Source organism: Apaloderma vittatum, unplaced genomic scaffold (assembly GCF_000703405.1).
Source record: "Apaloderma vittatum isolate BGI_N311 unplaced genomic scaffold, ASM70340v1 scaffold2716, whole genome shotgun sequence".
NCBI lineage: Eukaryota > Metazoa > Chordata > Aves > Trogoniformes > Trogonidae > Apaloderma > Apaloderma vittatum.
Window position 1 is genome coordinate 82,495 of NW_009719811.1, and position 12,674 is coordinate 95,168.

The 12,674-nt window shown below is 36.8% G+C and overlaps 1 protein-coding gene across 1 annotated transcript in view; it reads left to right on the forward strand.

Annotated features, from left to right (window-relative positions):
• AVEN (apoptosis, caspase activation inhibitor) overlaps nt 1–12,674 on the forward strand; it is a 90,112-nt gene that overhangs the window by 76,582 nt on the left and 856 nt on the right. Inside the window, 4 exon segments of the mRNA XM_009870763.1 lie at nt 7,210–7,280; nt 10,692–10,787; nt 12,290–12,367; nt 12,370–12,640. Of these exon segments, the coding sequence (XP_009869065.1) occupies nt 7,210–7,280; nt 10,692–10,787; nt 12,290–12,367; nt 12,370–12,640 (516 nt within the window).

The window sequence follows — 12,674 nt, forward strand, 5'->3', positions numbered from 1 at the left end:
CTTCATTTTTCTCATCTTTTTTTTTTCTCTTCTGTTTTAATTGAGTGAAGAGGTTAAACCGATACGCCCCCAGATAACTGTACTGGTGGTTTCTTTTAATGTGAAAATTGACAATTTACTCTTTTTCTTCCTCCTTTTGGGTGATTATTTATTCATACAAAGCCTCCTCTTTTTGCTGCTCTGAAGTCTTGGGTGGGAAAGGGAGTGGGACGTCAGCGAGGGCGTTTGGAAACACATGTACGTGATATGAACTAGATCCTGCTTATGTGCGTGATTTTTTGCTCTTTCAAGAAATTGTCCTAGATCATGCAGCAGAACTTTTATTTTTGAATGACTCTAGTTGACTGTTACCCCGAGTATCAGGCTTATCCACGTATCCATTAAATTTCTCATAGTTTCTACTAATCTGTCAGTCAAATGCATCAAGTTGATACTGTGCTGCCCTCCTCAGTCGTCCTTTCACTTCTGCCAGTATTCCTATCTTGGCATTTGGCTGTTTGAAGCTTTGAAGGCTTAAAGGCATTCCAGTTTCTTCTGTCTTTGTCACCTGGTGGTCATACAGAAGCATGTGTACTACTGTGGGTTTTTCTGAAATTCTTTGAATACTTTTTTATTTGTTCTGTTTTCCTGTTTGTTAACCTCTGCTCTATCTTGTAGTTAAAAAGAAGGTTTTGGTTTTGTTTTGTTTTTCCTTGTTTTTAAATTATTGAGTTCTTTGGCATTTGTTGACTTTACCCTGCTCTCAGTTGAAAAACTCGCGTCTAACCTTGATTTCAGTAGACTGCAGATCCTCTATATGTTAAATTAAATCTGTTCTTCCTGGAGAGATGCTCTTTGATCCAGAAGCAGCACTAGTTTCCAAAGATCCTTCCTTCTTACTCCTTTATCTGTGACATGTTTTGAATTTTGAGAACATCATTTAGCCTTGATCAGAAGATCCTGCTGTTTGGTCATGTTCATTTTTTAAAAACTGTTAATTTTCTTTTCTCTTTGAATTGTGACTAGTACTACTGTGTGGTTATGTCAGGGAATTAATTTAGAATGTTGTTCTTTTTTTAATCTGGTTAGAAATATGCTTTATATTTTGCAGTGCAGCCTACAAATATTTTTGACATCAGTATGTTTGCACAGAGCTCAAGAATTCCTACTCTTAACAGTTAGAAGAATGTTATTTAAATATTTTGAGATATATATTCTCCTGGTAGTTAGAATTTCTATGCTGAGCTGTTGCATAAGCCTTCTGGAGCTTGTAATACATGGCTGTGCAACCTACTGGTGAGCAGCAGAACTAGGGAAAAATGTAGGTTGTGCTGAAGTATTTGGGGTGAAGGCATGTTGTCTGGAAATATCTGTCATATTCTTGTTAAAGACAGTCTTTGCAGTGACTTGAAATATTACTGATATTAGTAGTATCTGAAGAAAACTGATAGATGCTTTCTTACAGGTTCTTTTCTGCTGTTTTTGTATTCTCACATTTTGAAAATTCCTATTACTCAATCTATGCTGGTGGCAAATTGCATAAATAGCATGTTGCAGCCTTAATCATAGTAAAAGATATTAGTTACAGTGTGTACTCTAGCAAAGTAGAAAAATTGAAAAGCAGAAATAGACATTAGTGGTGTTATTAAAACTGCCATGAAAAGTCTCTGGAAACTTTGTGTCTTCCATAAGTCTGTTTCCCTGTATTATGTGCTGTTTCGTTGTGGGGACATTACCATAACTGGATGATACCTGTTTATGATATGTATAAAATTTTTAATATAAAACCTCTGCAGAACATACTTTTCATAGTCTTGGAATAATGCTTATTATGAATTTGCATATGTGTAAGTCTACTTTTGTAGGAGGCAAAAAAAGGAGAACCATTAGATGACCAAAGGGAAATATTCAGTAGTATTTATCCAGAGAGTTTTTAATAGAAAATGAGCATTAATTATAGCTAGACAATATATATATATCTGTATGTCTATAATATATTGTCCTAGTTGGAGCTAAAACAGAACTAATTCTGTTCAGCAATTTTACTTTTCATCTCAGTCTCCTCTGTGAGACTGCCCTTTCTGAAGTTAACAGCCTGTTTGTACAGCCAGTGCCTGCTCCTGGCAGTGATAACGCCTGGTGCTTACAGTTACTGCCAGGGACTGGGGTGCAGAAAGGCTCTTGCTGATACTTGCTCCTGTAGTGACCAAGGTCACTGCTGGCTCCCGTGTGCCACGCTGGGGGTGCCGGGAAGTAAAAGGGGTCACGAGGAGGTAAAAGGCTGCACCTCTGGTGAGTAACAGGCAGGAGGGGTGACCAACAAGAGTATTTCCTTCCATATATGTCATATTCAGCATAAAGGTGAGGGATCGTGGGGTTAAGCTCGTCTCTAAGGGCCTGTGTCCAAGGAGGACTGTGTTGATTCTTCTACTCCCAGTCTTCTGCTCCCACATCCGAGTTCCCTAAAATCCAACTCCTTTGTCTGGTTCCCCTCTGCTGCTGAGCCTGGGGCTTTCCCAGTGTCACCTGCTCTGCAGCATCAGTGGTGATTGCTTTCAGGGGCGGAGTCAGGTTCAATGTCAGTTTTGTCTATATTTTGTATATATTTAATTAATAGTATAATTTCATTAAAACTGCTTGAGTTTTCTTTTCCAATCTGTAAGTCTCTCAGCCTTATTCTCTTTTTCCTTCCCTTTTGGGCAGAGAGAGGGGTTTTACATAGCATCTATCATTTTTTTAGTGGCTGGCCTGGCCCTACTTGTTGAGATATATGTAAAATTCACACCATCTGGAAACACTTTGTAAGGAGGAAAGGTACCTTTTCATTCCAGTGATGTTCCAAAACACCCAGTCTGTGTTTCTTTCTGTTTCCATCCTGTTTTCATAATCTTCTGGTTAGAGCGAGCCATGGTATGAGTGGATGGGAGTTCTTCCACAGTTTCTTTCCTCCAGATTGAGAAAGATTCACTCAGACCTAATTCATCCTAAAAGACTGGTCTGCTTTATTTTTCTTTTGGGGCTTGTAAGTTAGTTCAATATTTATGACTTGGGAGTTGCCCACCTTTTTTTTTGATCTATAGATTTCAGTCTTCTCTTGGACTTTCTACATGAAGTCTTGCACTACTAAAAGGGAAAGAACATGGGCTTATCTTGCCCCTGACTCCTCAAAAGAGTTGGGCATAGATATTGGGTAAGAATCCAAGCATCGTTCATGCCTAAACTCTGCAATTCAGATAATTTTTCCCTGCAGGAAAGTGTTAGATTGGAGGATCTGGTTCTTTTTTTCACCTTAAAAATAAAATGTTTCCTCCTGTATTTTCGCAACCCATGGAGAAGGTGGGTGGAACACGCAGGTGACTTGTTTTGATATTATGTCCTTCATAAATAGTGGTGAACTGGTGATCAGTAATAAAGAGAAAGAGATCTCTTGAAAAATTGCTAAAAATCTATTTTAAAGATCGACTTTATTTGGAGAGTCAGGAAAAACTTTGACTAGTGTAGGAGGTAGAGGGTGCTTTTTGAGATATTTTAGGTCTCACTGTAATTTCTTAAATATAGCTAAGTTTTATTTTCTGTTGTGGTTTATTTGGTTCAGCTGAATACTGCTGTCATAAATTTATTTATTATTATTTAGCTAAATGAATGAGCTTGTAGACAATGGCTTTAATTTCCAAAACAAAATGAATGGGAGATGGACAAAGGTTGGAAAACACCAATTAAGTTTATCAAAATCATTGATGCCTATTTAGGAGGATGTAAATTCTGATTTTAAAAAAGCATTCAGATTCTTATATTTGCCTTTGTAGTGCTTCCTTACAGTCACGTCAGTCTGAGAAGGCTCCTGTTATGTTGTTTGTCACCCTCCTCCAGTCTGAAAATCTCTAAGACTACGGAATATTTTTCTTCTCTCTTCAGTATGTTTTATGTCTTTGTTTTTTAATGAATTAGGGAGTTAAAATTACCAAAATACTGATACGTCAGTTTTCCCATTGAAAACTGCCTTTGATTTTTTTAAACTTTTGGACGTATAATTTCACAGATTGGAAAATATTTGTTACAGATTACAGACAGGATTTGTTTGATTCTACTATTTAGTGAGTATTTGTATGAAGGGATTATTGAGCTGATGACACTAGGAAGCGTATGCTCTAATTAAACCAATTGATTTAGCATTAAAATATATAAGTGGTAGGAAAGCATGGTGGTGCAGATCTGCTGGTTTTTTTCATAATAAAGTTACATTTTATACAATAAAGAATTTTATACAATAAAGAATATATAAGGCCTAGTATGAGTGTTACAAAAGAAGATGTATGAGGTTTACCTGAACGCATTATTTTTAGGGCAAAGTGATATTATTCACATAAAGAAAAGTATTTTTTAATGTCGGAAGGAACTCGGAGTCGTTGCAAGACATTTGATTAGTATTCATGGCATAAAAGGAAGTTATTTTCAGGGTAAAGGAATTTGTGAAAAGATAATTGGTTAGACCAGCATTCTCATTAACCTAATTTGTATTAAATGTGCTACTCTGAATTGTAGTTACTGCTTTTCCATTTGAAATGCATGTTTTGTTTGCTTATTTAAAGAGCCTAGTTAAACTACAGTTTAAGTCATACCCTTTAATTCAGCAACACAATATCAAACTGAGGATCTGGTCTTCCCAACTTTGTGAGTATAACGAATCACCAACCAATTCTTGAACCCAGTGGACTTTCCTGATGGAGAAGGTTTGTTTAGCTGCTTTACATCGGATCATTCTCAGGTGCTGAAAGTGTTTGACTAATCCTTTAGTTTAATTTTACTCCTTTATAAGAGCATAGTTAGTTTAATTTTACTCCTCCGTTACACAGCATGAGAAATAACTGCAGGAGTCTTGGGGATATTGGAAGAAAATGCTTATGCCTTTGTTCTAATAGTATGAAGACTTTGAGGATTGCTTGGTTTAATTATTTTTCAATAAAACTTCTTTCCATATGTAACTAAATGGAGTCTTTAAAATATGAGCTGTTAAATTATTTTACACATTTTTGTATCCATTTTAAAATCATGAGACTGAGGAATGAAATTGGATTTCTTCACTTTTCAGCATTAGTTATTACTTACTAGCAGTCTTGTAGATATTTTGAAGCAGAGGGATTTATTTACTGTTGTACTGTGTGTGATGCAGACAAAGGCACCTTTGTCAGCAGTCAGGTGGAGCACTCAGGTATCTCCAGACATATATAAAGACAGTATCTTATTTTTCCATGCTGCTGAGCATACCCATTTATGAACTAATTTATGAACTAAACATTTATAAAATTAGACTTCTCCTTAGATATTTAAAGGTTAATGTCAATTATTTGCACTTGTATTGTTTAATACAGTTTGTCTTTAAAATAGTAATATCTGGAGGCATTGATTTTAAACCAAAGTCCAGCTGATCAGGCAAGCTTGTATGTCGGCCCAGCCAAGTTGGGTAAACTTAATGAAAACACAGAGACGCAGATTCAAGCTGGACGTGGTAATGGTTGTAAATATCCACGGACATAGACATACTCAGCTGAGAGGGTCACTTCTTGCTGGAATGGTTCTGAAGATGGCGGTGATGGCCTTTCTGGGTTGCTCGATGTGGCTGGTGCATGAGTGCAGTGCATACCCAGTGAGCATACCTGAAATGCAATGAATTAGAAATGCACTTCAGATATATGTATTAAAAAAAAGAGAAAAAGCTATAGCCAATAAAATGTACATTCCAGCTGGGAGATAATTAGGTCTCTTGTTTTTTATTGTTTGGCAAAGAAATGTGCCAATTACTGTGCCATTTTGCTGCTTACTCATTCTGTTTGCAAACCAGGAGCTGGCTGATGGTTGCGCAGTTGAGTAAAATCCTGAAAGGCTGAACTCCTTGTGTTTTGGGATGGGCAGACAGTGGAAAAGATGACAGTTTTGGGGACAGCATATTTTATTATGTTCCAATTTTGCATGCAGGATTCAGAAATGGCAGTTAAGATATTGAAAGCCAGGGGTGAACTTGCTGCCCGGTGGTCAGCAGTGCCATCGAAAACTTCCTCTGGCACCTTCATTCGCTGTTAGAGACTGGGAAAGAAGGAGCTGTTGCTTCTCAACTAACAGCCGGGCTAAGTCCTAGTGACTCACGGTGATCTGCAGTTCTCGAGGTCAAATTTAGTCTCCTTCATTCAATAATTCAACAGTTGGGTGGTTGTCTGTCCTTGGGTTTTGGGTTTTTGTTTTGTTTTGCTTTTTTCCTCCCCTCTCCTCTCTGACTGGTGGAGCTCCTGGCGCAGCTTTTACTTCTCAGACTGCATGGTCTGAGGCAGCCGATGTCCCACACTGTGGGGTCTTTGCTTTCTGTTACTCGGGACCTTTAGCCGCTATCTTGCAACTCTAATTTTTCATGTTTCCTTTGCCACACACCTTATTAATATTTTTTGGGTACCTGGAATTGTGTGGATTTTTTCAGAGAATAAATTTATAGCGATATATTTCGCAACGCAGCACGGCACCGCAATAGAAATATCACATCTAAAACAAAGTAATAAGCCAAGCCCCCTTTAGTAAGAAGGAGTTCCTACTGACTTGGAGGAGTGTGTTAGGAAGTTAGAAGATCCTGTAATTAAGATTTCATATGTAGCTTAATTTAAGGTTTCTTTAAATTCAGTCCTTTATGCATATGGATTGGAGGTTGGGGTTCAGTGCCTTTTTTGATGACATGCTGGAGTCTGGAAGAAAGAGTCTGGAGAATTTAGCTACCAGACAACAAGAAGTCTTTATTTGGCCTGTGCAAACAGATTTTTAGGACATTTATAATCCATTTTAAGAGAGCTGCATGTCGATAAGACAAGGTCAATCTATAGCACATTTGAAATTGTTAATAAAAAATGCACTCTGTGGATACCGTATGTATTCCTAGTATGTTGTCCAAATTTTTCAGTGAAAACCTTGCTTGTTGACATGGCACCTAGCACCTGCTCATTCACTTTTAAATTTATTGAGGTTTTTTCGGTAATGTTTTGCAAATAAGAGATGAAGAGATCTTTGAATAGAATTTTGGCTTCAAGAAGTTTAATATTGTGAATGCAAGCAGTGTTAAAATTAAATGCAGATTTGTTGGAGATGTTACATTTATTGATTGAATTTATTGATGTAGGGTTGGGAACTTTGGAGAGCGCTTTTTTTTTTTTAAAAAAGTAAATATATATATTTTTGTTTATTTCTTATCTGCAGGAGATTCATTTTCACAGTTCCGGTTTGCTGATGAGAAAGAATGGGAAAGAGAAAGCATATGCAATAAGCAGGTAACAGAATTGTCACTCGGATGATTTTGTATGGGTAATTGCCAGGCACTGAGCAGTTGTGCTTTCAGCAATAAATTGTTTAATATTCTATATATTTTTATTAATTTGTCTCTGATGCTTAGAAACTCTTGGATTTTTCTTTTAAATTTTTTTTTCCCTGTTGAAGACTAATCAAAGCTTCAGGCTACGTTTTTAAGTAACGTTGGAAGAAAAGAACAAGCAAATCCAACTAGCGAAGGAAATGTTAAGGGGCTGTCATTTTGCTTTACTGACATATCAAGTCAGCCCTCCTTTTTCAGCTGTATTCAAGATAAAAATTAGTAAAATGACAATAACAAAACCTGTATGAGTATTTTCATGTATTTGACTATGAAAGCTTGTTCTTGTTCTTTCAAATTCACAGTTCATATCCTCTGGCTGAAACCTCACTTCCAAAATTACTACAAGATCAATTAGATTTTATATTATATTTCTATGAGGATTATTTATGCTGGAATAAAAAGGGACAAAGCAATAGGAGTCTGCTGTTTTCTGTACTGGAAATTGTCTTAGTCTCTGCAGCTGTCTTCCTTACGTTGTCACCTAAATTATCGCAAGATAAATGCTTTTGTCTTCCAAGCTTTTCTTAAAATTGCTGCAAAACTGTGCTTGAGTGTTTCTTGAAACATACAGATGTATTCAGAGGTTGCTGTTTATTCCTAAAATAGCAACAACAATTATTCCCTGGGAAGCAGTATTTCAAGGTACCTTAAAGTTGCAAAGTCAAAATAAAATGAGGAAATAAAACCAAGTACAGCAGTGTTTAAACATGCTTGTTCAGTGGGATACAGTCTTTCAAGGATTGTGTATTTTTTTCCTTTTGCTCCTAGTGTGCAGGATGTCAGTGTCCAGAACGTTAATTTTTTCACATTCTTTTGCCTCTGTCCCTGTGACACTGTGTCACTCATTCTGCACCAGCCAAATTTGTCGTTTCAAACTCTTTCCCATCTTACACTGTTCCTGTGTCAATTTGAAATACTTCACTGCACTCATCACCATTGCTCTTCCTTTGATTTCTTATTTTAGTCCAGAATCCAGGCCCAGAGGGTTTCCGAGCATTATCTATTTTTTCACATTGTCTCTGGTCTTTGGCCTGTTACCTCCTCCTTGCTTATGGCCTGTCTGTCTTCTCCCTGAAAGCTGGATCCAGGTTGAATTTTCCTCCTCGATCCAGCTTGGCAAAATCCTTGCCTTTGCCTCTTAGCTCACCCATCCCTCATTCTTTGCCTGTCTGTACATTATGTACAGGATTAGAGAACTCTAAAGTGAAGTGATTATGATGGAACCAAATAAAGCAGAAGAGACAAAAATAGTTGCAGAATGACTAGATACTTTCCATTCCCTATTATTTGTAGAAAGAAATGGCAAAACATCAGTTTCAGATGTGGAATGGAAATGTAACAGTGGCATCAACAATAATGAATTTTCAGTTTACTAAGAATATTATAATTCATTGTTACAAAAAGTAGATCCGGATTCCTTTTACTGTACGTTGATAAAATGCAGTAAAAGTGTTTCAGAACATGATCTGCAATTTAAAAATTGAGCAGAGAATAGTTATTAGGATTTTTCAGTAAAAAATGGTAATTCCAGCAACAAAGAATGCCTCTACCTATTTTCTTGACCAAGAAACTACATGTGCCATAAACTGTTTATAATTTACTGAATGCTACTTTGATCCCTGTTTTTTATTCAGATGCTGCTTTGATACTGAATTTTTTCTTGCATTATGCTATTTCTCCAAATTATTTTTCTTCATCCTCAGCCTTTCCTCCTCTTCGCAGTCTCCATCTTCACCTTCATTGGCAAAGCTCATTCACATTAATCTTTTTGCAAGTGTACTTAGCTCTTTCCGAATGCACCTAAATCTTATTCAATGACGTTTGACTTTTAACTTTTATGTTTCTGGATTCGTGATTTCCTTGTCCTTTGCAAATCCATAGAAACCATATTTGATCTTCCATATCTGCCAAAAGAAGTGGGGTTTCTGAAGTTCTAGTTCATTGCTGGGCAGCAAAAGTTCCTTGTTGGAGACTTTTTGAGGTTACTTGTGAATTGTCCTTGATGGTGATCACTAATCGTTTGTGAAATAAAGTTGCTAGTAAGGAAGAAATATTTTAACTATGAGATATTTAAGTTGTTTGTTTCTGATACTCTCATTACTGGCTCTCAGAACCATGTAACAAGAAACCGTTAAACCAGCTGCATTGTCATTTCCTTTTTTTTTTTTAATTTTAATTTTGTAGATATGCCATCAGAACACACTGTGTCTTCGATGTTCTTTCTTGCTCTCTGTGCAGGTGTCAAAAACCATCCTACTACCTGGCTTTTGGGAGCAGTGTGAATTCCTTTGACAAATCTCTTATAATATGGCTCAAAACACTCTCTCCTAATTTATGAGTATTTGGAGTTATGTATGTCTCCATCAGTCTATACCATATAGAGAGGGAGAAATGTTTATCTCTTAAACCTGGATTTAGAAGTAGCTTCTCTGCTTCCATGAGAATGAGGGTATAGACTGAACTTAGGCATTTTGTTGTCTGATTTTAAAATGTGATATTATAAATTTTTTTTTTCATTGATGGTGAACATCCTTAGACTGTTCTGCTGTACTGTGAACTTGAACTCTGTATAAGGCTACCAAAGTTGAGGGTGTTCTGTAAAACCATCAAATATTGCTGGTCTATTTTGTGTAAATTTTGGATTTTGTGTAAATTATCGATGTAGTAGCACACATCCTCCCTAAAAAAAGGGGTTGAGAGAAAAGGGAATTTCAATACCTGTCTTGGCAGTAAGTGAAATTTCACTTCTTAAGCAATTGGGCAGCAGCAGCATATCTTTCTTGAATATAATTTTAGAAGTGTATGTTACTATTGTTTGTTGCTTTTGTCAGCATCAGAACAAGATTTTAAAAGATGGGGAAGTATAAAAAAGGGCCACGTTGTTTAGGCACTAAAAACAGTAGAGATACACTCTAGTTACCTGGTTTAATTGCTCAGAAAACTGTAGCAACTCATTAAAGAAAGGCAATTCCCACTGCATGGAAATCTTTACAGATTAAAAGATGTTTGAGTTGGAAAACCTCTTCTGATAGTGTCAACTTGCAGAAGTATTTGCTACTTTGGATTTTCAAGACCTTGCTTAAGGAGCATTTAAATTTATACCCACTTTTTAAACCTTCAAGTGATTATTTGCATTGTAGGTGTTTGTATGGTAATTTAGCAAAACTGTGAATTCCTGTATTTCAGCAGATTGTTCTTCACATTCCTTGAATGTGTGGTACAGTGGAATGTAACAGATTAAAGTCATTATTAGTCCTTTTTTATTTTTTTTTTTTAATACAAGCATACTGTGTGTTGAATTGTATTTCAGCTGTCTGCACTCTCTATTGACTGCCAGTCTTTGGTCCAGGCCCTTCAGGAATTGCCTCTACATGTGAGACTGAATGTAGCTGCTGAACTTGTGCAGGTAATGCTGTGTATTTTCACAAGAATATGCAAGTATTTTAAGTGAAACCGTATATGCAAGAATGATTACTTTAAACTTGGTCTTCAGACATAAGTAGTATGTATTTTATAAGTAAATACAGTTCTTGAGACTGGCACGTCAAATAGCATATGATGCAGGGTACCCATCTATCAGCACGCGTTACGCGAAGTTGGCTTTAAACAAAATGCTTTGGCGTGCAGCACATTAGATTTGAAGCCAGGTGCCAGGGTTGTTTGACATGGAATGACTGCACTGCTTTTGTACTTGCTTCTCTTAGCACATGTTCAAAGTTTGCACCACAAATTTGAAAGCGCTTTTACATTCTTTCCTGTTTAATATTTTGTCATTTACTCTTCTACATAGTTAACATCAACGTATGTGTTTATTCCATGATTCAAACTTACATCTGTGTTAATGACATTTTTTAAACCTGTTCAACTGACAGTTCTACATATTCTAGTCATTTACGCTCTGGTGAAAGAAAAAAAAACCCAAATCACAACAGAATATTAGAAAAAAATGTTTCTTCAGGCTGTGAAAAAATAAAATATTCATGTGAGGGCAAAAGAACCCATGAGACCTAAGCACAAAACAAATTCTCTAAAAATGTGATCTTCTCAGGCAAGAAAAACAGAAACATGACTCCTACAGAAGAAATTTTACTTCTGTTTGGAGTTGCTTCTGTGACTGACCCATCTGTGCTCTTTCTTAAGAGAGCCCATATATGTCTCAGATGTGATGTCTAAGGGAACCAGCAAATAAATGTTACTTTCAAATACAATTTTCTTCTGAAGAGTTCTAGTCACAGTCGTTTTAACTTTTATCAGGGTTGCAAAGTGTGTGTTATGACATTTACTATTTGTCTTGTCGTTCTGAGCGGTGATGTGGTCATCAGATACACGGCAGTGTTACTAGTGCCAGGGCATCCCCATAAAAGCAGAATCGGTGTTCCAGGGTTAAATGATGAGTTGCCATTTCTTGTTTCACTATTTGATAATGTTTTGTAATTTGATGTCATTTTTCAAAATGTACAGCTATATGCTCTTAACTTTTGCTAAATGATTTTCAGCAACCTTTAGTATGGTTTACTTTCAAGACTGGAATTTTGCCTAACATGGGATAATGTTTCTAGCCAAATTCTGACTTTGGTCATTCCAAAATTCAGGGTATTGATGAGATTTTGTTACAGAAGAATTAAAGAAAAGTAACGCTCCAGGAAGCACTTGTGAAACAATGGAACTTGCTGATTAGCATAAACTCTCCTATTCCATAAGCAATGAAAGGAGTTTGTAGTTCCTTCTGTAAAAGTATCATCAAGATTGCTTTAGTTTACTTTCTCTTTTGAATTCAATTCTGCTGAAATTCATTGCGCCTTCTTAAGTGATCAAATGTAGGAAGCATGTATTACCGTCCAGGTTAGACAGAACAGTAAAAATGGAGTTAAACATTACAAAGACTCAAGTCCTTTCTTGTTCTTTTAGGCATCGACACCTGCAGAGCTCCCACAGATGAAATCTAAAATTATTGAAGACAGCAAGAGGAGAGAGCTGCTAAAAAAAATCAAAGCGAAGCGGTGCCAGTCTCCCACCCTGTCGGTGAGTCTCTTGCCCCATCAGATCCTGGAAGTAAAACCGGTGCTCGGGCAAATGCAGTGGAACCGTTTCAGCGAGCTCAGCCACGATCAAAGCAAGAAAGTGACCATTTGGATGAAGAACTGGATCTTCTCCTAAGCCTGGATGCTCCCGTTGGTACAGAAAGCAGACCTGCCTCAGGTGCATTATCCTACAGCGCATCAACTGAGAAACATCCGAAAACGGATTGTCAGGAAGACGGTAAGATTTCTCTTCTCCCCAGCATGCCCTTAGT